This window comes from Stenella coeruleoalba, assembly GCF_951394435.1.
Source record: "Stenella coeruleoalba genome assembly, chromosome: 17".
In the NCBI taxonomy this organism is placed as follows: Eukaryota; Metazoa; Chordata; class Mammalia; order Artiodactyla; family Delphinidae; genus Stenella; species Stenella coeruleoalba.
In genome coordinates, this window is record NC_137163.1 from 15,038,432 (window position 1) to 15,064,881 (window position 26,450).

The window sequence follows — 26,450 nt, forward strand, 5'->3', positions numbered from 1 at the left end:
CAAGACAATATGGTACTGGCACAAAAACAGAAACATAGATCAATGGAACAAGATAGAAAGCCCAGAGATAAACCCACGCACCTATAGTCAACTAATCTATGACAAAGGAGGCAAGGATATACAATGGAGAAAAGACAGTCTCTCCAATAAGTGGTGTTGGAAAAACTGGACAGCTACATGTAAAAGAATGAAATTAGAACACTCCCTAACAACATACACAAAAATAAGCTCAAAATGGATTAGAGACCTAAATGTAAGACTGGACACTATAAAACTCTTAGAGGAAAACACAGGAAGAACACACTTTGACATAAATCACAGCAAGATCTTTTTTGATCCACCTCGTAATGGAAATAAAAACAAAAATAAACAAATGGGACCTAATGAAACTTCAAAGCTTTTGCATAGCAAACCATAAACAAGACGAAAAGACAACCTTCAGAATGGGAGAAAATATTTGCAAACAAATCAATGGACAAAGGATTAATCTCCAAAATATATAAACAGCTCATGCAGCTCGATATTAAAAAAACAAACAATCCAATCCAAAAATGGGCAGAAGACCTAAGTAGACATTTCTCCAAAGAAGACATACAGATGGCCAAGAAGTATATGAAATGCTGCTCAACATCACTCATTATTACAGAAATGCAAATCAAAACTACAATGAGGTATCACCTCACACCAGTTAGAATGGGCTTCATCAGAAAATCTACAGACAACAAATGCTGGAGAGGGTGTGGAGAAAAGGGAACCCTCTTGCACTGTTGCTGGGAATGTAAACTGATACAGCCACTATGGAGAACAGTATGGAGCTTCCTTAAAAAATTAAAAATAGAATTACCATATGATCCAGCAATCCCACTACTGGGCATATACCCAGAGAAAACCACAATTCAAAAAGACACATGCACCCCAATGTTCATTGCAGCACTACTTACAATAGCCAGGTCATGGAAGCAACCTAAACGCCCATCAACAGACGAATGGATAAAGAAGATGTGGTACATATATACAATGGAATATTACTCAGCCATAAAAAGGAACGAAATTGGGTCATTTTTTGAGACGTGGATGGATCTAGAGACTGTCATACAGAGTGAAGTAAGTCAGAAAGAGAAAAACAAATATCGTATATTAACGCATATATGTGGAACCTAGAAAAATGGTACACATGAACCAGTTTTCAGCACAGAAATCGAGACACAGATGTAGAGAACAAACATATGGACACCGAGGGGGGAAGTGGCGTGGGTGGTGATGGTGGTGGGATGAATTGGGCGATTGGGATTGACATGTATACACTGATGTGTATTAAATTGATGACTAATAAGAACCTGCTGTATTAAAAAAAAAAGATAACATTCTTTTCTCAGTTAAAAAAAATAAAATGAAATAAACAGTCTGGAAGAGGCAAACAGTCTCCAGTGTCAGTCTCTGTCAGGAAATTCCATTCTTCTTCTTCTCTGCCTTTCCTGATAAGAGCAGGGGAATAAGACTTATCCCTGCCCTCAAGGAGCTATAATACAGAAGAGAGGTGAAAACACGTTACTAAAATTCAGCCTGATGTGAGAGCTTTTCAAAGATGTGTGTATAAAATTCCCCTTTGGGGGTGACCCAGAATTCACGGTGGGAGGGGAGTGAGGTGGGAAGGAGAAAGGTTGAGGAAGGCTTCCCTTCAAAACACTTAAATTATTAACTTGTCTGTCTACCAGACTGTGAGCACCGGAAGAGCAGGGACCTTGTCTTACTCAATGGATGAATGGATAGATGGATGGATGATGAATGGATGAATGGATAAATGGATAATGGATGGTTGGACAGACAGATGGATGGACCCTTAGTTAATCAGACCAATTCAATTGGTCTTGCTCAATTCACATTTCCCCTAGGGATTCTAATTAATCCTACTTCTAAAGGATTAAAGTTCATCCTCCCAACAGACCTTCCTCTGTAGGTCATCCACTTTCTATACCACAGCAGCAAATTGCCAAACTATGCCTCAGTGGCCTAGGGAGAGTCATGTTCCTGTCTAAATTCCTATCTCCCCATCAGGGAGTGCCTGCCCGGGGGAGCAGAGACGCCAAGGCAGTGTATTATTCTTTGTGACTCACAGTGCTAAAACAGGAGAATAAGAATGTATCCTTGATCATATTATTTCTTTATTCCTGATTTGATTTAGAGCTCAGAAAGCTGATTTGTGGCATAAATGATGTATGAAGTCAGACTTTAGTTTGTGGGGAGAAGTGGGACCAGACAGCCGGGTTATGTACCAACCATCCCCTAGCAGTCCTGACATCATCTCTGTCGGCCTTTTTTCCCCCTTGCCCTCCCTGGGGGAAGGAAAATATGAAGATATTTTCTGGCAGTGGGACAGCATGGAGGAAGAGTTGGGAATGCAGTCATTTGCACGACTGGCCTAGTAAAATTAGCTAGGCTTTTAGCTCTCAGAGGACAGTCGTCACGGCAACCCCAGAATCAAGGAGCAGGACGCCTTTTGGCCATTGTCTGGAGCACAAAGTCCTTATTCAGCTTTCCACAAGCTGGTTAAACAAACATACCCAGACAGATAGGTACAGACGCCGATAGACAGGCACTCACAGACACAGAAAAGTTTTAAAATCACATAGAAGGGGCAAGTTCCTTCCTACAGCTTTTGATGACCCAGATCACTGAAACCGTATTTGTCTGCTCCTCAGTTTTGTCCTGCACCTGCAGACTGTGGGAAGTGGAGCTACTCTGATGCCATCAGAGGACAGTCTTCCAGGTCTCAAGGAGCTGTCCCAAAGCCTTTAAGTGTACATATGTCCCTTCTTGAAACACAGGTCCTAGGAACTGTCCCAGCCATGGTTCACTGGTTAGTGTGAAATAACACCTTGCCTTGAAGGGTCTTAGGAGGACTGGACATGTGTAATATAGCACATTTTGTGGCTTCCTTGTCTGTAGTTGTCAGACGTGAGGCTGACCTGAGCCAGCAGCACTGCCCTTCCATGGGAATCCAGGCCCAGCTCACCCAGACAGGAAAGAAACCGAGGCCTCCCAAGTCCAAGCAGCCTGTAATATCAATGCAAAACTCTATGGGGAAACTGAAGGCGTTCTGAATTTACTTAAAAGGGCAAAATAATAAGAATACCAGCTGGCAGCTTGACTGGTGTTCAGACCAGAGCCTCTGGCTTCAGGCCAGAGATGTGCAGAATCTCTGAGGAGGCCCCTTTGCTGAGGCTCAGCCCCTAGCATTCCCTTCTCTGGCCTTTTCAGGGCACAAACCACAGGGTGAGCTGAGAGAGGCACAGCTCAGAAGTCACCTGCCCATATCTTCGTGGCCAGGTGAGAAAGTACAGAAAGGTTAGGTGACTGATCTAAAGACACACAGCCTGTCCATGACAGAGCCTGGACTGGAATCCAGGACTCCCAAAAGCTGAATAGGTAATGAGGAACATAGCAATTGCTCAGGGCAAAGGAAACAGGTAGAGTGAGTAGGAGACTAAATTAGATGCTGAAAACTGGGCACCAGGACCTACTGGAATCTCATGAGATTATTTTCAGAGTAATGGTATAATACTAACCAAAATTTACTGTGAACCTACATTGTGCCAGCACTTTACTAGATGTTTCTCATACATTATTTCTCTGTGACAAGGTTATCCCCATTTAATAGATGGAGAAACTGCAAAAGTGGTTACCAAAGGGGAAGGGGAGTGGGACAGATTTGGGGTATGGGATTAAGAGATACAAACTGCTATTATAAAATAGATAAGCAACAAGGATATATTGTATGGAACAAGGAATTATAGCCATTATCTTTTAATAACTTTAAACGGAGTATAATCTGTAAAAATACTGAATCACCATGCGGTAAACTAATATGACATTGTAAACCAATTATACTTCAACAAAAAAAATAAGCTACCTGCCCAAGACCACACAGATGCTGAGGGGAAGTGTCAAGATTCTCCCAAGTCTTCATGCCCTCGAAGCCTGACTCTTGACTCCTTATGACAACAACTTTCATCACAAGGAGAGGTAAGGAGCTGAATGTCCTCATTTATCTTAAGTTCCCATATGTTCAGACCCTAAACTAAGACATCTCCCAGAGAAGGTCAGGACATAAAATTAAGACAAAGAACATAAAACTTTGGGAGACAAATAGATTCATGAATTGAAAGTAGCTGGCTGGGGTTACACGTGGTGGGTGATAGATACGTTTTTGGGATTGGGCTTAGTGTTATATGTGTGTGTTTGCTAGGAGGTAAACACCAAGATTATTTGTGTCTTTTCCTTACGTTTAATGTAGAGCCAGAATTCTCCTAGTAGGCCAGGCCAATGGAATGGGGCCTGTTTTTCTTAAACTTTAGAATCCAAAGGATTTATTAAAGTTGGTCAGACACTGAGGCTGCACACCAGGGCTTGTCTGAAGACTTGACAGGGCTGGATTCCAGAAGGTCTAATTAGTTAGAAAACGTAGGGGAAACTTCAAGATTCCTGCCAATGGGTGGAGCCATGTTAGTTGCCCTCACAACAAACTCTTGGCTTGCCCACTGGCTGGAAGAGAAATAATATAGTCATTTCAGAACAATAAGGAATTATTTTTTCCTTGTGCTGACTCTGAGACCAAGGGCTAAAGCACTAGCTTTGGAGCTGAGAAGACCTCAGCTCAGTTCCCAACCTTGAACTCAATTCTTGCTCTGTGGTATGAAGCAATTATTTTACTTTTCACTTCATCATGTTATTGGATTTGATCAAAATGAGGGACATCCAGGGCTGCTCCAGAGCACGGTTTGTATTGCAGTCTAATGGACATGCACCAAGCTGTACACGGCAGCCCTGCTAAACTTACACAGCAGGTGGGGCATGAAGGCCACCCAGCAGAGCTCCCTCTCTTTCCCTAGTCTCCATTCTGTTACGCTCAATTCAGGAACTATATATAATTCACCCACTATGTGTCAGGCACTGTGCTAGGTGCTGGGGATAGAGAGACAATTAACACAAAGTTTTTGCTGTCCAGACACTTCCATTCTAACAAGAGGGACGCAAACAGGCAAACATAATTGCAATGAGGGTATGAGGCATGTACTATTGGAAGTGTGCAGAGGGTGTGGAAACAGTACAGAGGAGTACTGAGTACTGAGAGGGTCGAGGAAGACTTTCAGAGATGCTGATACACAAACAACGTTTTGAAGGATGAATAGTAGTTCAGAAGTGAAAATGGAAAGGCCAGCAAAGGGAAGAGTACATACAAAGGCCCAGAAACGCAAACAGAGGGACCTCAGGCCCTTTCAGGAATTTGGCTACTTGCTCATATGTCCCGAGCACGGCTCAGAAGTGCAAGAACAGTCACCAGTTCTGATAGCTGTACAAACCAGCTGCTCTCTCCAGCTCCTTGCTTGTACCTCCAAGGGTCTCTGACCCACTTGGCTCAGATCTTTTGCTCCTAATTCCGGCCTCCAGGCGCCTGGCCCCAACGACATGGGATGGATGTTTTCCTGACCTTGATTTTCTTCTGGGCGTGATCTACTCTGTGATCTGCCACTATTAGAGACACTCCCCCTCCTCCCACCATGCTCTGTGGTGCCCTAAAGGCCAGCCCAGCCCAGCCTTCCCAACAGGGACCAGACACATACAAGGATCTGCAAGTTGTCTGAAGGAGCTAGAGTGAAAAATATAAGTGGGACAGGGAAGTGGCAGGAGACCAATATGGTTCCTGCGAAAGACTATGGACTTTATCCTACAGACAGGGGAGCCACTGAAGGGCATGATGCAGTGGTGGGGGGAACGTGGAGACTGGCAGATTCTGATTTGTCTTCTTCAGGGTGACTCTGGTGGTGACGGGGTGGATGTACCGGGGGGAGAGACAGGAGCAAGGGGAAAATCAGCGCAGGAGGCTGTTGCAATAGTCCAAGCAAGACTTGAGCAGGAGAGGAAGCTGGGTTTCCCTGCCATTCACTGCTGGTACCCTCAATCGGGACCTCCCCAGAGGCAGGGGCAGAACAGACCTGGGGTCCCTTTAACTCATCCTGGTTGTTCTATAACCCTCCATCATGGTTCTAACTCTTACATTTGAAGGCTGCATCCTACTCCATCACCATCATTGCTCTCCTCTCCTCTCCCCCTCCCCCTCCTCCCCCTCCTCCTCCCCTCCTCTCCCTCCTCCCCCTCCCCTCCTCTTCTTCCTCCTCCCCCTCCCCCTCTCCCCCTCCCCCTCCTCCCCCTCCTCCTCCCCTCCTCTCCCTCCTCCCCCTCCCCTCCTCTTCTTCCTCCTCCCCCTCCCCCTCCCCTCCTCCCCCTCCTCTTCTTCCTCCTCCCCTCCTCTCCCTCCCCCTCCCCTCTTCCCCCTCCTCTTCTTCCTCCCCTTCTCCCCCTCCTCCTCCTCCTTCTCCTTCTTCTTCCTTTCATTCTCTCTCTCTCTCTCCCACCCACCCCCCTCTCCTGGAGCAACATATTTTGCCTCCTTCCTCTAGCACAAGCCTCCCTGAAGGGAGAAAATGGAAAAATAAAACAGAAAAGCAAACCTGAACTATAACAAACTAACTGATGAATAGTCAGCAGGGGTCTTGTGAGAAGCAGGTATGACCCACAAGACTACTGCCCTTGCCACTTTAAAACAGAAGCCCCCGTCATACGGAGGATCAATAAAGGTTTGGTCTTTCCCACGGCTAGAAACTCTGGGATGCTCCACAAATATTTAAAACAAGTTTCATCACAGACACCATCACCTTGGAGCCTGGAGGAGGAACTCTCAGCCCTCTGCAACGATCCTGCCAGCAGACAGTAGGAAATAGAGACCCACTAAACAACACCCTTGGGCCCATGTTCTGGCTTCCCTGTGACCATCTGCCACCTTCAACTTGCCCAGGACTATCTTCAGCGACTTTCCCCAGGTCACGGCAACCTGTTTACAGACATCTAGAATTCCCAGGCACTTTTAGGACAAGGGACTCAGGATGTGTCCAAGTGGGCAGCAAAGTCTTCTCTAAGAGAAGCCGTTCCTCCAGATCTATTTCTGCCGATGTAAACACTTGCCAAAGAAACAAGGCATGTGGGCATGCACCAGCGCTGCAGGCCCTCGGCTTGCTGCAAAAGGCAACTGGAAAGTCACATGTCATAACAGTGGAAAGTACATATGCAACTATTCTTAGCCCTGGAATGTATACACTGTCTCCCTGCCCAGCAGTTCTTTCACAAAGGTCTAGAAAACTGTGAAAGTGCCTTCGGCATAAACAAATCCAGAATTCTCCCAGGACAAATTATTTGCCAACTGAAGGAAAGGCCTGGGTTTATGGTTTCATTTGGAGCGAGAGGTGGAAACTCTCCGGAGGGACCAGCCGGACCAGGTATCGGTGGATGTCACTGCAGCAAAACAAGGTAAATAGCTCGAATGTTTAATTCTTCTGCAGGTAGATGGGCAGCCAGATGTCATCCAATAAACCCTGTCCAGGGTATTGTTCGGTCTCTGCTTTCTATTTACCTCATTTTAAAAACAAAACCCACAGGACTCTGTGAAGTCATGCTTTAAAAAAGAAAAAAAAAAATCTCAAAGGTCCACTTTCATCCCTCATTTCTGTCTTGTTACAGAGGCCACACCCCCAGAATGACATCTGTGGGGAATGACTAACACCCAGAAAGATGTTTAGATGAGTTTACTAAATAACGGACATGCTGAGAAGCTGGAGAAAGGTTCACAGACTTCTGCTGGTCAAATGCACAGACTGTCATCTTGCTTCAGGTTAACATTTCAGACCACGTGACCATTTGCCACCTTCAACTTGCCCAACTTATCCAACCACGTTTTCTTTTTTTTTTTGGTTTTTCTTGTTTTGTTTTGTTTTGTTTTTCTCAGACTGTCCGCAGATGCTATTTGCCTGTTACCTTTGAGAGTAATCGTAACCTAAAAGAGAGGTGTCAGCTGTGAGGCCCACGCCACAGGTGGTCTCCCTTTCTGGTCTTCACTGAGCCATATTCTTGGCAATACCCACAGGCGTCTTGGTGAACGGACATAGGTGCTCTAAGTCTTGGAGCTGCCGCAGCTAAACCCTCCAGCACGTGCTCCCTCTCGGGACTTCTCCCCATCTCTGTAGGATGGACGAGGAATCGCCAGATGGGCTGCTCTTCAAAGACCATGACTTCTCCTCTGACTTGTTGAGGCAGCTCAATGGCTTGAGGCAAAGCAGGATCCTCACTGATGTGAGCATCTGCACGGGGGCCTGGGAGATCCCCTGCCACCGCAGCGTGCTGGCCTCCAGCAGCCCCTACTTCCGGGCCATGTTCTGCAGCAACTTCCGGGAGAGCAGCGAGCCCAAAGTCCAGCTGAAAGGCCTCGACTCCGCAACTCTGGAGCGGATCATCCTGTATGTGTACACAGGCGAGGCACACATCACAGTGGAAGGCGTCCTGTCCCTGATGGAGGCCGCCTCCATGCTGCAGTACCCCAGGCTGCTTGAGGCCTGCTCCTCCTTCCTCCAGAGCCAGCTGGCCCCCAGCAACTGCCTGGGCATGATCAGACTCTCTGAAATCTTCAGCTGTGAGACCCTCAGGAAGAAAGCCAGGGAGGTGGCCCTGACGTACTTCCCAGAGGTGGCCGCATCGGCTGATTTGAAGGAGCTCTGGGCCTTGGAACTGATAGACTACCTGGGAGATGACGGGCTCTGTGCGGAGGAGGAGAAGGTGTTCGAGGCCCTCATGGTTTGGATCAAGCATGACCTCCAGACCCGGAAGCAATACATGCAGGAACTGTTCAAGCAGGTCAGGCTGCAGTACGTCCACCCAGCCTTCTTCTACCACTTCATCGCCAACGACGCCCTCCTGCAGTCCTCGCCCCCCTGCCAGACCATCTTGGAGACAGCCAAGAGGCAGATATTTTCTCCGTACAGCACCACCAGTGCCCCGGGCCTCCAACCTCTGTGGCATGTCCCCCCAAGAAACTCTTACCAAGACTTCCTCATCCTCTTGGGTGGAAGGAAGGACAACCAGCAGACCACCAGGGACGTCCTGCTGTACGACGGACAGACCGGCCAATGGCAGAGCCTTGCCAAACTCCCGGCCCGGCTGTATAAGGCCTCGGCCGTCACCTTGCACCACAGCATCTACCTGCTGGGAGGCATGGCGGTGGACGCGGGGAACAGTGTGCCCAGTCCCAAGGTCTACATCTTCTCCCTGAAATTCAATCAGTGGCGGTTGGGGCAGCCCATGCTGGCAGCCCGCTACTCCCACAGAAGCACTGCCCACAAGAACTTCATCTTCTCCATCGGGGGGATTGGAGACGGACAGGGGGTCATGGGCTCCATGGAGAGATATGACAGCATCTGCAACGTCTGGGAGAGGATGGCCAGCATGCCACTGGGGGTCCTCCACCCTGCAGTCGCTGTGAAAGACCAAAGACTCTACCTTTTTGGGGGAGAGGACATCATGCAGAACCCTGTGCGCCTTATCCAGGTAAATGGTCCCTCCCACCATGGCTACACATACACACACGCACACACACACACACATATATACACACACACATACATGCATATACACACATATACACATATGTACATGTACACTGCATACACAAACACATACATATATACATACATACATGCTTGTCAGTTGCAGGGAAAGGAGAAAGGAGAGAGGGAGAGAAGGAAGGAAGGAAGGAAGTTAGGTTAATTTCAGCCAGATTTTATCCATTTATGAATTCTTTTTGTATAAGATTAATACATACAAAGGTACATCAGATACAGCTAAAGGTTCTACCTAGAACACATCGAATGCCAGATAGTGAAGTCCTATAGGAATATTGCAGATGCTTCTAACCAAAATCAGTAAGGCCTTAAAAGAAGACTCCCAAGCACTGGTCCATAGTCTGTTACCAAATCCCCAGGAACCTGACCTCAGATCTGCTGAATCAAAATCTCTATGTATGGGGTCTTGACATTTACTGTTTACAAACGTTTACAGGAGAGTCTAAGGCACAGCCAGGTTGGGGAACCCCTGCCTTAAATGATAGGTAGATGCTAATTTCACTAACAAGCTCTCTGAGAAGTGTGATTAATAAAGATCAAAATGTCAGAATACTGGGTGTTTTCCACCTTGACACAAGTTCTAATCACTGCAGTTCACCTAGATATGAAAAACTTCAAGCCTCTACGTGATATATAAAGATAATCAAGGAGGCCCCTGAGATCTGCTGTGTTCATTTAGAGGAGTTATATTGGGTGCCAACCACAGAGAAGGCCCTGGGGACATGGACATGAGCAGTAAATCCCACTTACCCTCCAGGAGCTTATGAGACAACTGCAATTCAGATGCCGAATAGAGGGGTGCTCTAAGAGCATAAGGGGTGCCCTAAACCAGTCTCGAGGGAATCAGGGAGGGTGTGAGGGTTCAGGGAACTTTGGAGGGAACTCTGTGAGGTTGGTTTAAGCTGACTTGAGCAGAGAGGCAGAGGAAGAGAGAAGGTAGGTGAGGATGAAGAGTAAAAGAGGAGGAGAGGGCTTCCCTGGTGGTGCAGTGGTTGAGAGTCCACCTGCCGATGCAGGGGACATGGGTTCGTGCCCTGGTCCGGGAAGATCCCACGTGCCGCGGAGCGGCTGGGCCCGTGAGCCATGGCCGCTGAGCCTGCGCGTCTGGAGCCTGTGCTCCACAGCGGGAGAGGCCACAGCAGTGAGAGGCCCACGTACCGCAAAAAAAAAAAAAAGGAGGAGGACGCACAGGGTGGACAGACGGCTCTGACGTGGACAGAGATGGGCGGGCAGCTTCTCTGAGCAGATGAGCCTGCGTCTGGACCAGGAGTCACACTCATCTGCTGAGGGAGGGGTGGCGTTCCCGGGTAAGGGAACAGCTGGCACGAAGGCCCTGAAGCAGAAAGGGGCACGGCCCTTCGCCTGGAGGTGCCGAAAGCATGACCAGGTGGCAGCAAGTCTGTGCACCAAGGCGGAGCTGGGGATAGTCAGTCCCCCCATAATCTCTCTCAGTCCCCTTCCCAAGCCACGCAAGCAACCCCCTCCACCAGACTGCTGCCCCTGAGACCCCCCTGCAGAAATTCCAGAACATTCCTGGGGGGATGAGTGTGGAGATGAGGCTGACCTGGCAGGGCTTTCCAGGCCTTGTCAAGGAACTGGGGTTCACGCCTAAGAGCAGCAGGGTCGGTGAAGTTGTCAAATTTGCATTTTTAGAATCTCCTTCTGGACGCTTTGTGGAGAAGGCACTGCAAGAGGCCTGAGTGGACAAAGGAAGGAGGGTTGGGAGATTCTTCTAGAGGTCCAGGCAAGGGATGATGGCGGCTCAGACTAAGTCGGTGCCAGTGGAAACAGAGAAAAGTGATCATTTCAATGCAGTCCTTTTCTTGTTTTTCTCTCTCCTTCACTTCTCCAGCCCATATTGTCGACTCTTCCCTGACCATCTAGGCAGATTCTAAGTCTGTTCCAAATCCCACTCATTGACTTGAGCCAAGGGAGACATGTTCTGATCCCCTCCAAGCTCTGGCCACACAACACAGGTGTAATAAAGAGCTTCTGTGTAAAGCTAGAGCCCCTCCTACATTTTTTTAAAACTATTTTTCAAAATAAAGTCAACAACTATGTTGATGATTTCACATTACAAAATTGTTACCGATTCCTAAGAATAAATACAAAGCTCAAAAAAGCTTTTAAGCTACCTCATCAAGAAATGCTTAGGACGATTAAACAAGAAGCTTAAATAGCCCAAAAGCAAAAACCAAAACACTAACATGTGAGTGATCCTTTTACACCGCAGTCATGAGAAGGGGAAAATGGGGAAAGTATTAATTTGGAAGCTCTTATCTACTTAGCATTAGCTTTGTAATGGAAATTGTACTCTTTCAGATATCGTTCAAGATGAATGCTTGGGGTTACTTGATGGAGTAGGTTAGATTTCCAAGTATAGGTTCAAAGATTTCTTCATCGGATGGTTTATCTGCACGCAAGCATTCTTTTTAAGGACGAAGCTGCCATGGCGTTACTGTGCAAATTGTGTGTGTACGCGTACCTTTCTACCCGGCCTTCTTTCTACCCCTATTGCTGGATGGTGTTAAGCAAATCCTTTACCATAACAAAGTATCACTTCCTCCATGGGTCAAAGACCATCCTTTGTTGTCCTTGCCTCATCCTCTCTGGTGGTATGGTGAGGATTGTGAACAAATGTTTAATCTATTTTTGAAACCATCCCCAAAGCTAATAGAGAACAGAAAGCCAGGAGCCATTTACTCAAGTAAAATGCAACCAGTGTTTGCTTTTCCTCCAAGGATCTCATGTTTCCAAAGAGTGTTTCCTACATATTTGCAGACGAAACCATGAGGCTTGACAGCCATTGTGGTTGCCCCTGTCTCTAGCTGTGGCCTCCTCTATGCTTCACCAACTTTAAGGACTGACAGAGACTTCAAGAGGGCTTCAGTCTTGAAAGCCTCCATCAAGAAAGCCACACCGAAGAAAAAGGAACTGTCCTACACTGTTGGTGGGAATGTAAACTGGTACAGCCGCTATGGAGAACAGTATGGAGGTTCCTTAAAAAATTTAAAATAGAGTTACCAAATGATCCAGCAATCCCACTCCTGGGCATACATCTGGAGAAAACCATAATTCAAAAAGATACATGACCCCAGTGCTCATTGCAGCACTACTTAACACTAGCCAAGACATGGAAGCAACCTAAATGTCCATCAATAGATGAATGAATAAAGAAGATGTGGTATATATATACAACGGAATATTATTCAGCCGTAAAAAAGAATAAACTAATGTCATTCACACAACATGGATGGACATAGAGATTATCATACTAAGTTAAGTAAGCCAGACAGAGGAAGACAAATATCATATGACATTGCTCATCTGTGGAATCTAAAAAAAAAAAAACAAAAAAAAAAAGATACAAATGAACTGACTTACAAAATAAAAACAGACCCACAGATATAGAAAACAAACTTATAGTTATCAAAGGGGAAAGCTGGGGTGGCAGGGGGATAAATTAGGAGATTGGGATTAACATATACACACACATATATAAAATAGGTAACCAACCAGGACCTACCTGTCCCTTATAATAATCTATAAGGGAAAACAATCTGAATTCAGTTATATATATATATAACTGAATCACTGTGCTGTTCACCTGAAACTAACACAACATTGTAAATCAACTATACTTCAATTTAAAAAATCTATAAAAGGGACTTCCCTGGTGGTCCAGTGGTTAAGACTGCACTTCCACTGCAGGGGACACGGGTTTGATCCCTGGTCAGGGAATTAAGATCCCAAGTGCTGCGGGGCACGGCCAAAAATACAAACCATCACCAAATATCTTTAAACACTACTAATACTGAAATAAAAGCAAATTAAAATAGTAAATTCTTTTTTTTTTTTTTTTTTTTTGCATTACGCGGGCCTCTCACTGTTGTAGCCTCTCTCGTTGCGGAGCACAGGCTCCGGACACACAGGCTCAGCGGCCATGGCTCACAGGCCCAGCCGTTCCGCGGCATGTGAGATCTTCCTGGACCGGGGCACGAACCCGTGTCCCTTGCATCGGCAGGCAGACTCTCAACCACTGTGCCACCAGGGAAGCCCGCTTTTTATAAATTTAAAAAAAAAAAAAAGAAAGAAAAGCCGCATCTCCATGGCCCCAAGCAGAGCCATGAGTGTGGTGGACAAAGGCACAGATTCTGGGTTCAATCAGACCAGCTCTTCTACTACTCTAGCTGTGTGACCTTGAGCATGTCATTTCACCTCTCTCAGCCTCAATGGTCTAATCTGGAAAATAGAGGGAAGTAATGGTATCTACATCATAGGATGGTTGTGAAGGTCAAATTTGGTAAAATGATAAAGTATAAGGCCTTTAATATGGTGGCAAAAATATTTTGTACAGAAAGAATTTCCAGTCAAGAATATTGGAATATTTTGTTCCTTCGTTTCAGCCTATATCTCTTGTGCTAAATTCTGCCAGTAATGAACTAATTGGCATTTGACATTTAAACTTTAAACTGCGGGATCTAACAGGAGCACGTGTTCTGGGAATCATGATTTGCTACTCCATTTCAGACGAAGGCCAAGGACTCCTGCCTCCACCTCTTTGCTCTTTCTTCCTTTTCTCATGCTTACTTTTTTCTAGGATTCTAATGACTTTCAGGCATGACCTGTTGTTCAAAAGCCTTCCTCTTTTAGCCCTAAATTTATTCTTGGCCTTAAGAGGCTCTCGGATACGCTGGAACATTTAGAAATTTAAACATGAGCCAGAAATAAAAATGATTGAAAAATCACTGGTTTTACGCATGTCCAAGTTGCTCCATTTCTCATTGAAAGGAAAGAAATGAGCCAAGCAAGGTAAGCAAACACGTACTACAAACACTTAACTCTTTCTGTTATTTAATTATATTTTGTTTACTGACAGTAAGATAACTACATTTTAAGAACTGGGAAAAAAAGTGAGAAGAAAGAGAAATCACCGCTCTTTCACCCTCTTAATTACTATTTCTATCTTTTAAAAACGTTATCACTTTAAAATGCAGTGCCGTGATTATATTTCTCTGTCAGGTTTATCACATTTCCAGAAACACGTGGTTCAAAATGGAGACGAGAATGATCAAGAATGTATGTGCCCCTGCCGTGGTACTTGGGGAGCGGATTGTCATCGTGGGAGGTGAGTTTTAACAGAAGATCGAGAGGCTGGACACGAACTTGGCATCTCCCATGGGAAAACGGTCACTGATGTTTTTCTATGAGACAGTCTTTCTCTTTCTTATAAATTTATTTATTTATTTACTTTTGGCTGCGTTGGGTCTTCGTTGCTGCGCGTGGGTTTTCTCTAGTTGTGGCGAGCGGGGGCTGCTCTTCGTTGACGTGCACGGGCTTCTCATTGCGGCGGCTTCTCTTGTTGCGGAGCATGGGCTCTAGGCACACGGGCTTCGGTAGTTGTGGCTCGCGGGCTCTGGAGCGCAGGCTCAGTAGTTGTGGCGCACGGGCTTAGTTGCTCTGTGGCATGTGAGATCTTCTTGGACCAGGGATTGAACCCATGTCCACTGCATTAGCAGGTGGATTCTTAACCACTGTGCCACCAGGGATGTCCCAAGACAGTCTTTTTTAAAGCACATAACTGAACCACTTTGCTCTACACCTGAAACTAACACAACATTGTAAATCAACAATTCCCCCATATAAAATTTAAAAAAATAAAAATAAAAGTACACCCATCCAACTAGGGGAGTGTGGATGACTTGACAAAGCTCTTTTATCTTCCAGAAGTTTCTCCCTGTCAAACAAGGAATGAAATAATGAACCTATTTCACAGAGTTGTGATCATAAAATGTGCTCATCTATCTAAAGCACTTAGCACTATCCCAGACCCGGGGCAAATACTCAGAAAAACATTTGCTGTTGTAAATAAGATTAGCTGCTAAGGGATCATTTCTCTGTAATTGTAGTATAATACTATGGCTAAGAGGGCTGGTTTGGGGGTCAGATAGACCTGGGTTCAAATCCTGACTCTGCCACTAACTGGCTGTACCCTCTTAGGCAAGTTATTCATCTCTTTGTGCCTCTGTGTGCTGATCTGTAAAATGGGGATCAGAAGAGTACCCACCAGATAGGGCTGTCGTGGGGACCCACTTCTGAGTTCCCAAAGGCTCCATCTTGGGATTGTTAAAGCTCTTGGATGAGCATATGAGAAAGATGAAAAAGCTAACGAGGCTGAGAAGGCCACTGGAATCTCTGCTCTCAGTCTAAGAACAAACGACGTAAGTGTTGCCCTCACTTCGAGTTAAGATGCAGAGACTGAAGTCAGACGGATCTGGGTCCAAATCCCAGCTCTGCCACACACAAGACCTTGGGCAGGTTATGGAAACATTCCACGCTTTAGCTCAGAGTCCAGCCTCAGGGTTAGGCGATGACAGAGATCAGACAGGTCCCTGGACCGCTGACCTCCAGTCCCAAATAAGCATCACTGACCTTGTCGATATGCCATTTGTTTTTCAGGTTACACAAGGAGGATCCTTGCTTATGACCCTCAGTCCAACAAATTTGTCAAATGCGCAGACATGAAAGACCGGAGGATGCACCACGGGGCCACAGTGATGGGGAACAAGCTCTACGTGACGGGTGGGCGGCATCTGACCACGGACTGTAGCATCGAGGACTCGGCCTCCTTCGACTGCTACGACCCTGAGACTGACACCTGGACGTCCCAGGGGCAGCTGCCTCATAAGCTCTTTGACCATGCCTGCCTCACTCTCCGGTGCATCCCTCACCCCTCCACCACCCCCTGAGGCCCACGAGAAACTGAGAAGTCATCTGTCCTAGTCAAGATGCTCTTGTTGCAAGAGACAGAACACAGCTCCAAAAAGCTTAACCCTGGAAGGGTGTAGGGAGAGCTCACAGAACTGAAAGTTCCAGAGCCTGGAGGCCTGGGACCAAGCATACTGTTGACAGAACACTGTCTCTCTGTCTCTGTCTCTATCTCTGTCTCTGCCCCTCTATCTTTTCTCTCTCCCTTTCCCTCTCTCCCTCCTTCCTTCTCTACCTCATCTCTGTTAGGCTCTACTCTACAAATAAGCTTCTTCATCCACACAGTGTGAGAACAATGGCAACTGATAAATCCAGACCCACACTCTCTAGCTTGGCATCTTCGGGAAGAACTTCACCATTATCCATATAGTAACTGCCTCCCAAAACGATGCTGATTGGCCCTTTTTGAACTCCATGCCTCCCTCTTGAGCCAATCACTGCTTCCAGGTTGTGCTACTAGAGCTGGCTTGTCCTGGATCATGTCTCTACGGGCAGAGGTGGGGTTAACGGTTGTCATTGACCACCTATTTGAACTGCACATAATGGGATAGAAATGGTTCCCCAAAGCAAGAAATAAATGCTGAGCTGATTAAAAAACACATCTTCCCAGAACATCACAGAAGTTCACAATGAGAGGGCAAAGACACCCAAGAGGGTCTCTGGAAGCACCTGGTCCAGGTGGCAGCAAGAGCAATTGCCGTGACTGTGTTTCTCTGCATTCTAGGACGTAGTGCATCGGAATTCCAGGAGAGTATGTGAAACTCGGTATCCAGCGTTTGCAAAATTATCTGCACCAGCAGAATAAAGTGTGTTTCTGGTGCCAAATGATGTCTTTCTTCTAGCCTCTGTGGAGCTGTAAACCTACAGAATTAAGCAGGATTTTCAATTTGGTAAATGTTATGAGAATTGCTGTTCTGAGGAAAGCCAACAAATTCCTTGAGAGATTACCGCAATTACGGCCCTTCCAATGCCAGGGCTGACCTTCCCTATGGCCCTCTTTGCCTCAAAGAGCCTCCCACACTGGCTCAGTCCCAAACTCAGGAATTAGCTGAAGCTGCTAGCACATTACAATCACCTGGGAAGATGTTTGAACATGGGGCCACGTCCCATTCGGGATGGACAGACAGGGATTCTCACAGGTGGGACCAGAGCTCTGTATTTTTGAAAAGCAGCCCAGATCACTGTAATGTACGTGCAGTGAGGTCGAGAACCACCGCCCGCTTAGCTGCAGGTACAGAAGACCTTCACCTGCTGGTCCCATCCCCATCCTGGCCTGCCCCCCCCACCAGCCCAGCAAGGGAGGCGAAGTCCTCTCCCCACCCGGGATGAGTCTTGCCGCCCTGAGCCTGGCACCACGGTGCCCCCGAGCTGACGCCTTCCTCCCCGTCCAGCTCTCCACGTCCATGTTCTGGACTTTTCCTTTCTTCCTAGTCTGTATTTCTTGCGCTCTTTCTCCTGCTGGGGTCTGAAGCTCTGCCCTGCTCCCCAGACCACTTGGTTGTGGTCCAGACACCCTCCCCAGATGGTCATCCTGGACGCTGTCACCTGAGCTGTTGGCTGGCCTTATTTCAGCCTCTTCTCTTTTTTTTTCAATTTTTGTTTTTTCAATTTTTTTTTTTTTCTGCGGTACGCGGGCCTCTCACTGTTGGGGCCCCTCCCGTTGCGGAGCACAGGCTCTGGACGCGCAGGCTCAGCGGCCATGGCTCACGGGCCCAGCCGCTCCGCGGCATGTGGGATCTTCCCGGACTGGGGCACGAACCCGCGTGCCCTGCATCGGCAGGCGGACTCCCAACCACTGCGCCACCAGGGAAGCTCAGCCTCTTCTCTTTGAACCTGTTTGTTCAGGCTCTCGATCCCACCTCTCCCTCAAACTGTACTTGTGAAAGTGACCAGTGACTCCGACAGTGCCTACACGGCAGCCCATTTTCACTTCTTGGCGGACTTGACCAGTCAGCAGCATACGACCCACGGACGCTCCCTCCAACTTGAAATACCCTCCTCTCGGCCTCTGGGACACCCACTTGCTCTTGCTTCTCTTCCTCCTCCCTGCACTTCATTCTCTCTCCTTGTTTCCTTGGCAAATACGTGGTGGCTGACTCACCCCAGTGCTCCGCCCTGAGACCGTTTTCGTATCTACTCTCACTCCCGGGGTGCGTGAGCTCTCCCAGCGCGCGGCTCTCCATACTGTCCCAACGCTGCTGACCTTCCAGCTTTCTCTAAGCCTGGACTCCACTGCTCGCCCTACGTCTCCACGTCAGTGTTAAGCAGACACCTCGAACTAAACATGTTCAAGTTCACTCTTTCCTCTCCAAGACAACTCCTCCCACAGGCTTCTCCACCCTGGGACAGAACAAGACCTTCTCCCAGCTTCTCAGGCCCAAAGCCTCGGACACTACTCTTGGCTCTTTCTCTCACACTTCAGTCCATTTGTTCCAAGAACATGCAGAGGCCGACCGCGTCTCACCACCCGTAGCTCTGTCTCTGGTCCCAGCTGCCATCTTGACTCAGCTGGACTTATCACCATCATTTCTTCACCGGTCTATCCGCTTCCACCTTTGCCCCTGAACCTCTTCTCAACGTGGCAGCCTGTGTGATCTTTCACACATATAAAAAGTAAGTCAGCATAGGTCATTCCCCTGTTCCCTCCAAAGGCTTCCCAGCTGTCTCAGACCACCTGCAGGGAACTCGCTCACCCACCGGCCCTGCCACCTCTCCGCTCTCGGCTGCTGGCCTCATCTCCCACCGTGTACCCGCCTCCCTCAGCACTAGCCTGCAGCTCACAATTCCCAGCAAGTCTCCACTTTCTGTTTCCACCCTTGCTGTGCCCTCCACCTGAAAACGCTGGCCCCAGTTCACAACCACGTGGCTCACTCCCTCAAGTCCTGCTGATGGCCCTCATCTGATCCATCAACAGGTCCTGTCCGCGACACCCCTGAAATAGACCACGAACACCTCCAGTGCCTCTGTCTTCATTGCTGCTTCTCTGAGTGCAGCCATCCTCGCCTCCTACCAGCCTCCTAATAGACTCGCCGCTTCCACTCCTGTCCCTCTGATCCTTCCTTAAATAACAGGTATTCTTTTTAAAACACGGACCTGATCGTGTTACTTTCCTGCTTAAAATAATGTTGAGTCTTCCAGAGACTTTTGCCCGAAGCCCCCAATCCTCTGTCTAGCCTCTAGGGCCTTCCATGACCCAGCACCTGCCTATCTCTCTGCCCTTACCTGTTGCTACTCCTCTTCCCCACTCTCCCACACCCGCAGTCATCTCTGCTTCAGTCATCCTTTATTAGTTCCCCTCCTCTCTGTTGCCACAGGGCCTTTGCACTTGCTCTTGCCCCTGCCTGATACACACCTCTCTCACCTCTTCACCTAACGTAATTTCAATTTATACCTGACACTCCAGATTTTAAAAGTCACTGCATCGAGTAGGCCCTCCATGCCCCCTGCCACCCCAGCCTGGGTCAGCTCTCCTATATGTCCCCTTTGAGACCCTCACCCTATTTGTGATGACTTGATCATCGTTTTCCCCTCTAGAGTCTTACATCCGTCCTGTTTTCCTCTGCATTCCCAGAGTCGGAGCTGGGCTCAGCGTCAGACACATGGATCGCAGATCCTCAATAAACATATGATGAGTGGATGAAAGAATTAGTAAATGAACGTGGAAGCTGAATCAACGCTGTCTCTGGGACCTCCATCTCAAACTCAGGGGTAGGTCTGCGTAGGCACTAGTTTACGCCCCCTCAGGCCCTCTGCTAAGGAGGGCAGTCCGTCCTTCCCTCTTTCCCTCCCTTTTCCCCTCTTGAACTGAGTCTGGCGAGTCTGGTTGGCACGGCCTACCTCGGTCAAGCCTGCAGGGTAAAGGGCTTTGTCCAGAGGGCACTATTTGCCTGGGAGCCTTGCCATCTATAAACCCCTCCTGTGGCCTCCAATAGTCCTTCTGTCACAGAGACTTGCTAATGCCTTGACTTTCTTTTCCCTTCGTCTCAGTAAGCTGCCAGAGTTTGTGGCTACTCAGAACCTGTCCAAGTCTCCCTGGGGCGCAGAAGAACTATGTAAATTGTCTGCTGGGATTTAGAAAGAAAGATGGCACCAGAGCCAAACACGTTCGGACACACACGGCAGGCCAGCTCGTGCATCGAATCAGATGCATCTGTGACAGGTGCATTCACACACCTGGGCATCCTAAGGGCCAAAGCCCATATCTGAACTGGGTTGCACGACGACCCTCAGGACACGAGGGATACTTTCCAATCTGCTGAGGATAATCTCAGTCCAACGAAAGAGAGAGAAGCGTTTGGCACAAAGTTTCCTCGGTCTCGCTGGCTGAGGGGAGAGTCACAGTCCAGAGCTGAGGCCAAAATATATTTAGCCAGCAGCAGTTAAATTGAAACATTTTAAGTAGAAAAATGTCAACTAGCCTGACTGATCATCTCAACAGGCAACAAGGGAAGGGGGGAAAATGAAGCAGAGCTGAGCGCTAAGCAAGAAAACATTAACAAAAATATCAAACACCCTGTCCCAACACAACCCAGTGAGCAGGAGGGGGGCCAGCAGAGAAAACAGCATCAGAGGAAAGCAACTGCAGCAGGGGAGTGGTAAGTGGAGCGCTGGAGGGGCTGCTAGCTTCAGCACTGAAACATGCCCCTCCCAGCCCCAACTCCCAGCAGGTATCTTGGAAGAAGGTCTGCTGTGCTGAGGCCACAGTGCACCCAGCCATGCACTGACCAGGACATGGTCAGCAGACGCTGCACTGGCTGTCCCCTGGCAGAGCCACATGGCCCCAGCGGGAGAGAGTTGCTGGCATCCTGGCCCCATGCAAACCCTCCCTGACTCTCGCCCCAGGAGCAGTGGTGGCTTTGAAGGTGAACGCCGACCTGGAGCCTCCAGGCTCCCCTCCAGGAGGTCTCCTTAAGATCCTGCTTCATCCTCTTCTGTATCCATTGTGTCTGGTAAACAAGAGCAAGTCCCAAGTATCCACATCTTAAAACCAAAGTCCCGAGGTAGACTGAATTTACCTTTGCCACCTACAACAAAAATCTGTAATGTCCCAGAGGCAAGGGCTGTACCTAGCTTTATTCAAACCCCTTCTCAGGATGTCTGACACCACCCTCCCCACCCAGCTCCAACATGCCCCATGCCTTTGCACATGCTACTTCTCCTGCTATGATGCCTCCCCCAGCGCCACCTACTGAACTCGTACTTGGCCTCCATCTCCTCCATGGAGCCCTTTCCAACCTTTCTACCCTCCTCCCTTCCCCCGCTTTATTCCAGCTCCTTTCACGTTGCAGCACCATAGAGACCTGGCAAATGGAACTGAAAGGGGAGCTCTTCATGGAGGCAAAGACAGACTCTCAGTGCCCTAGAAACCCCGGGCCAAATTCAATCAGCACTTGGCACACAGACAATGCTGACATAGTTGTGGAATGAATGAGCGGCTGCACAAACGAACGGGTCCTAAACACCACTGGGGTGTCCATGCTGCTCTGGGTGAGAACAAGGGCTTAATTATCAAACGCATTGAGCTTTAAGTCAGGGAGGACCCCCGATGGTGTCTAAGCTTTAAACATTATTATTGCAGAATGAAAAACATAGACTAGAGTAGTATGTAATATGGTGGGGAAGAAAATGACACTGATTTTTACCCCAAGAACACTATTCAAAAGGACACAGCTGATGGCCTTCAGATGATCCAGGTCCCCAGAACTCTCTGCATGCCTTCTGTCCTCTTGGATCATTTTTCAGAGAATCCCCCCTCTCCAGTCATCTGGACTTGGAAAGCATTAAATCCTTTCCCAGCTTCAGGGACCCCCGATGACCTTCCCTTGCCAACAATTGTTTATTAGTGGAAGCAGCATGTTGTGCTGCAGAGAACACAAATGTGGGAGCAAATGAGACCTGGGCTTGGATTCGGGTTCTGCCCCTCACTGGCAGTGCAACTTTTGACAGGTTACTTCGACTCTCTGAGCTTCAGTTTCCACATCTGGAAAATGGGTGCATTTTTACCTACCTGAGGGATTACTTGGAGAATGACAAGAAAGATGAAGACCGTTAACAGTACAGTGTCTGACATTGAGTGGGCAGTGAACACGGCCAAGTTCCTTTCTCTTCTTCCCTATTTGGTCCTGCTCCTGTCCTCATTACTGGCTAGTCTGCACGACCCCGATGAAAAACTTCCCTAAGAGCCCACTTTGACCAAGGAAGAGCAAATGACTCAGACAACCCTGAACAGCCTCTCCCCTCTGGCTGCCATGGCTTCTCACACCTGAGGATCTGATTCCTGCATCTTGCTAACTGGTCCTCCTCTGAGAGCACTCTTGTCTTCTTCATTCATTCACTCATAGACTGTTATGCATGCAACAAATACTGACCAGAGACCCCTACATGCCAAGCACAGTGGTAAATATGGGGGTCATGGAGTGAACAAGGGGGTGAATGAGGCTCCTGCTGTCACCAACCTCACAGGCCGATGGAGTTTTCCCAACCAGATGTGTTCAAACAGGGAAAGGATGGGAGAATGAGGGCAAGACTCCGACACTTCCTTTAGGACTCAGCTCAGACACTGTGTTGGTTCCCAAGCCTGCCATAACAAACTACCACAAACCTGGTGGCTTCAAACAACAGAAATTTGTTCTCCCACAGTTCTGGAGGCTAGAAATTCAAAATCAAGGTATCGGCAGGGCTGGGCTCCCTCTGAAGGCTCTAAGGAAGTATCTTTCCTCATCTCTTACAGATTCGGCTGGCTCCTGGAAAACGCTGCCATTCCTTGGCTGGTGGCTGCACCACTCCAATCTCTGCCTCTGTCATCACAGGACCTTCTTTGTGTGTCCTTCTCTGTCTCTTATTGGACTTTGGGCCCACCCTAATCTAGTGTGATCTCATCTGGATCCTTACCTTATCACATCTGCAAAGACCCTGTTTCCAAATAAGGTCCCATTCTGAGGTTCTGAGTTGACATGAACTTGGGGAGGAGGCACTATCCATCCCACTATAGACATCTCCCCCAAGAAGGCATCCTGATGAGCCCTCATCGCCCTCTGTCCCAGGCTGGGCCACCATGACACCGACACCTCCTCGTCTCCCCATTTCATCAGGGGCATCTCGTGGCAGGGACCATGTCTGAGAAGATACTCAGTGAATGTGTACTGAGCTGAACTGAACCGTATCACAGGGACTAGCAACTCTTTAATGGATTCCAAGGTCAACGTATATGAGAAACAGCTGCCGAGTAGCTTCCCCAAAGTCCAAGGTGAGCGACGTCTGCCAAATGCCAATCAAGAAGGAGTTAAGGGTCCATAAGGAGAAGTCCAGGGGCAGGCATGAGAAATGATCTAAGAGAACTAATCTGTTAGCATAATGTTACCACAATGTCTCATTCTCAGTCTTGCCAACATAAGCCTTTGGGGTGACGTCGTGAGAGGCTGCACCTTAAAGCAGAAGCCAATGCTGTGGGTGCTGGAGGGAGGGGGTCTGGTTTCTGAAATGTCAGCTCTCATGCAGTCTTATAGGAATTCTAGGCTCCCATTCAAACACCACGTCATTCTCTTCATGTGGGGAACTGGGGTTTTGTTTTCCCTAAAGATAGGCACAAGTCTCTTTTCCTCTTCATTTCACTTGTTTAATTAAGATTCCAGGCCCTGCGGTCCAGAAATCTCCAGTAACACTCCCAGAAGAAGCTGATGGTCCAGAAAATGGTGCTTTGAGGACAGAGATTCAAGGATTCCAGGGGTCTGAGAGACACAAGCACAGAGGTAGGTCCTATTCGAAATCAAGAGGCTATCTCTGCAGTTTCCCCAAAGGACCCACTGGCTCTACTCACATTCAGAGACAAGAGGCCACGTCAGGGCAACTGCAAAATCAAAACCCTCTGAAAGGGGCTGGAAGGGAGGCAATGTGGAGACATCTATACTCAAGATAAGACCGAGGAGAAAATGGCAGAATTCATTAGCAGAGCCTCTGAGACACTTCTCTTTTGTGGAGTATTGGAGAAGAAAACAGAATTAATCCCCACTTTGGCTATAGGTTTATTGGACTTATCTGAAGGGCAAAACTGAGAATGCTAATGGATTTGAAAGAGCCCAGATAATTCTCCACTTGAGACTGAGACTACCGGGGTCTGTGCCCATGGGTGCAACGATTAGCCCTCAGAAAAGGTTTGCTGAGTGAAGGAATCCATGAGTGATGATGACTAATGTTTATTGCCCAACTGCTAAGCACCGTACCCACAATACCTGGCTCAGGTATCACAAGAATCTTCCGGCATCTCCTCAGCACCCTTCCTGAAACCCTATATCCAAAACAGCCTCCAGCCCACCCGCTGCATTATTCTTGCTCACCCCTTGTATCTTCCCTTCATACGTTTTATCATAATTATTTATTGTTTTATTTGCTTTCCTGAGCTTACTTAGTTGATGCCCTCACCCAAATGGAGGTTCCATGAGGACGGAGAACAGGGCTGCCTTGGTCACATCTGTTTCCCTGGTTCCGACACAGAGCAATCAAAACAGGTTTGCTGAATGAATGAATGAATGGACGAATGGCAGTTGGGCATTAGGATGCAGCGCAAAGGAGAGAGAAGGTAAATTTTTAGAATAGCATGGTGGGGGGGGCCCAGTATGAGGAAGGAGTGAACTGGCCCTGGGGAAGGCATGTTCCCTGTCCAGGTGAGGGCTACAGGAAGGTCACTCTGCAGGCAGCCAGGGGAAGGATGGAGAAATCCAGAGAGTTTATTGATTTATTTTATATATTTATTTTTGGCTTTGTTGGGTCTTTGTTGCTGCACGTGGGCTTTCTCTAGTTGCGGCGAGCGGGGACTACTCTTCCTTGCGGTGCGCGGGCTTCTCACTGTGGTGGCTTCTCTTGTTGCGGAGCACGGGCTCTAGGCATGTGGGCTTCAGTAGCTGTGGCACGCGGGCTTAGTAGCTGTGGCTTGTGGGCTCTAGAGCGCAGGCTCGGTAGTTGTGGCGCATGGGCTTAGTTGCTCCGTGGCATGTGGCATCTTCCCGGACCAGGGCTCAAACCCGTGTCCCCTGAACTGGCAGGCAGATTCTCAACCACTGCACCATCAGGGAAGTTCCCAGAGAGTTTAGATGGGCTGCTATTGCCAGTCCCTGGGAAGGATGATGAGTTCTGGCCACTAACATGACAGTGAGGAATAAAGGGAGGGGAGGACATGTGAAACAAGATGGCAGAATCCACGGGGAACTGGACACTAACTGGATGCAGAAAGGGGAAGAGGTGGGAAGCAAGGAAGAGAGAGCGCACAGTTGCCAGCCTGGCTGACCCACAGGATGCCTGTGCCATCAGCAGAGAAGTGCAGGACAAAAGCAAGGGGAAGTATGCCATGGGGCTGCCAGCCAGGAGGTGAAAGCCCCAAGACAGGTCAGAGGCATCCCATGTCCAGAGCAGTGTCCCGTGCCCAGGGGTTTGCACAAGCTCCATGGATCTGTAATCTTGCCTATAGTATGTCTCCCCCACTAGATCTTAGGGGCCTACCTTTCAGAACCCCTTTTGAAACTACCCAGTCACCACTGAAAACACCCCTGACAATGGCTTGTGTGGTGACCTTTTGCATCTGCAGAGGAGCCTATAAGGCAGTTTCTGAGTGGACAAGAGCACAGATGGGGCCAACGTGCCTGGCTGTGTGGCCCTGAGAAAATTAACCAACCTCTCTGTTTCTCAGTTTCCTCATCTCTAAATTGGGTATTATGATAATACACCTGCCTCCTCGTAGAGTTTTTGAGAGAATTAACTGAATTAATATACATAAGTGCTGTCTGTAGGTTAGCCATTATTACCGTTTCTGTCCTTAAATATAATGCACTGCAAAGAGCTATCTGTAACTATGTGGCCTTGGGGAGGTCTCAACCTCTCTGAGCATCAGTATCCCCTTTGGCAAAATGGAGATGACGATGCTATCACTCTGTAGTGGGTTGAATCATGGCCCCAAAAGATAAAACCTTATCTGGAAAAAGGGTCTTTGCAAATGTAGTTACATAAAGCATCTCAGGATGAGATAATCCTGGATTAACTGGGTGAATCGTAAATCCAGTGGCCAAGTGTCCTTATACGAGAAAGGCTGAGGGAGATCTGAGACACAGAGGAGAAGGCTGCGTGAAGACGAAGGCAAGAGACTGCAGCTACGCAGCCCACGAGCCAAGGATGCCTGAAGCCATCAGAAAC

General features: G+C 48.1%; 2 protein-coding genes across 2 annotated transcripts in view; one reads left to right on the forward strand and one right to left on the reverse strand.

Moving 5' to 3' along the window:
- The window catches only part of NTAQ1 (N-terminal glutamine amidase 1), a 247,813-nt gene that overhangs the window by 45,199 nt on the left and 176,164 nt on the right, over window positions 1-26,450 (reverse strand). The window lies entirely within an intron of this gene.
- KLHL38 (kelch like family member 38) lies at window positions 7,649-16,918 on the forward strand. Its single transcript, XM_079901366.1, has 3 exons — window positions 7,649-9,429; window positions 14,526-14,631; window positions 15,963-16,918. The coding sequence occupies exons 1-3, from the start codon at window positions 8,077-8,079 to the stop codon at window positions 16,250-16,252; spliced, it is 1,749 nt and encodes a 582-aa protein (XP_079757492.1). The 5' UTR covers window positions 7,649-8,076; the 3' UTR covers window positions 16,253-16,918.

Excerpts from the sequence above, each read along its gene's own strand:
- KLHL38 (XM_079901366.1), top strand. The coding sequence starts at position 8,077 with ATGGACGAGGAATCGCCAGATGGGCTGCTCTTCAAAGACCATGACTTC. Across the intron at positions 9,430-14,525 it reads ACCCTGTGCGCCTTATCCAG|GTTTATCACATTTCCAGAAA; the intron begins GTAAATGGTCCC and ends TTTCTCTGTCAG. Across the intron at positions 14,632-15,962 it reads GCGGATTGTCATCGTGGGAG|GTTACACAAGGAGGATCCTT; the intron begins GTGAGTTTTAAC and ends TTTGTTTTTCAG.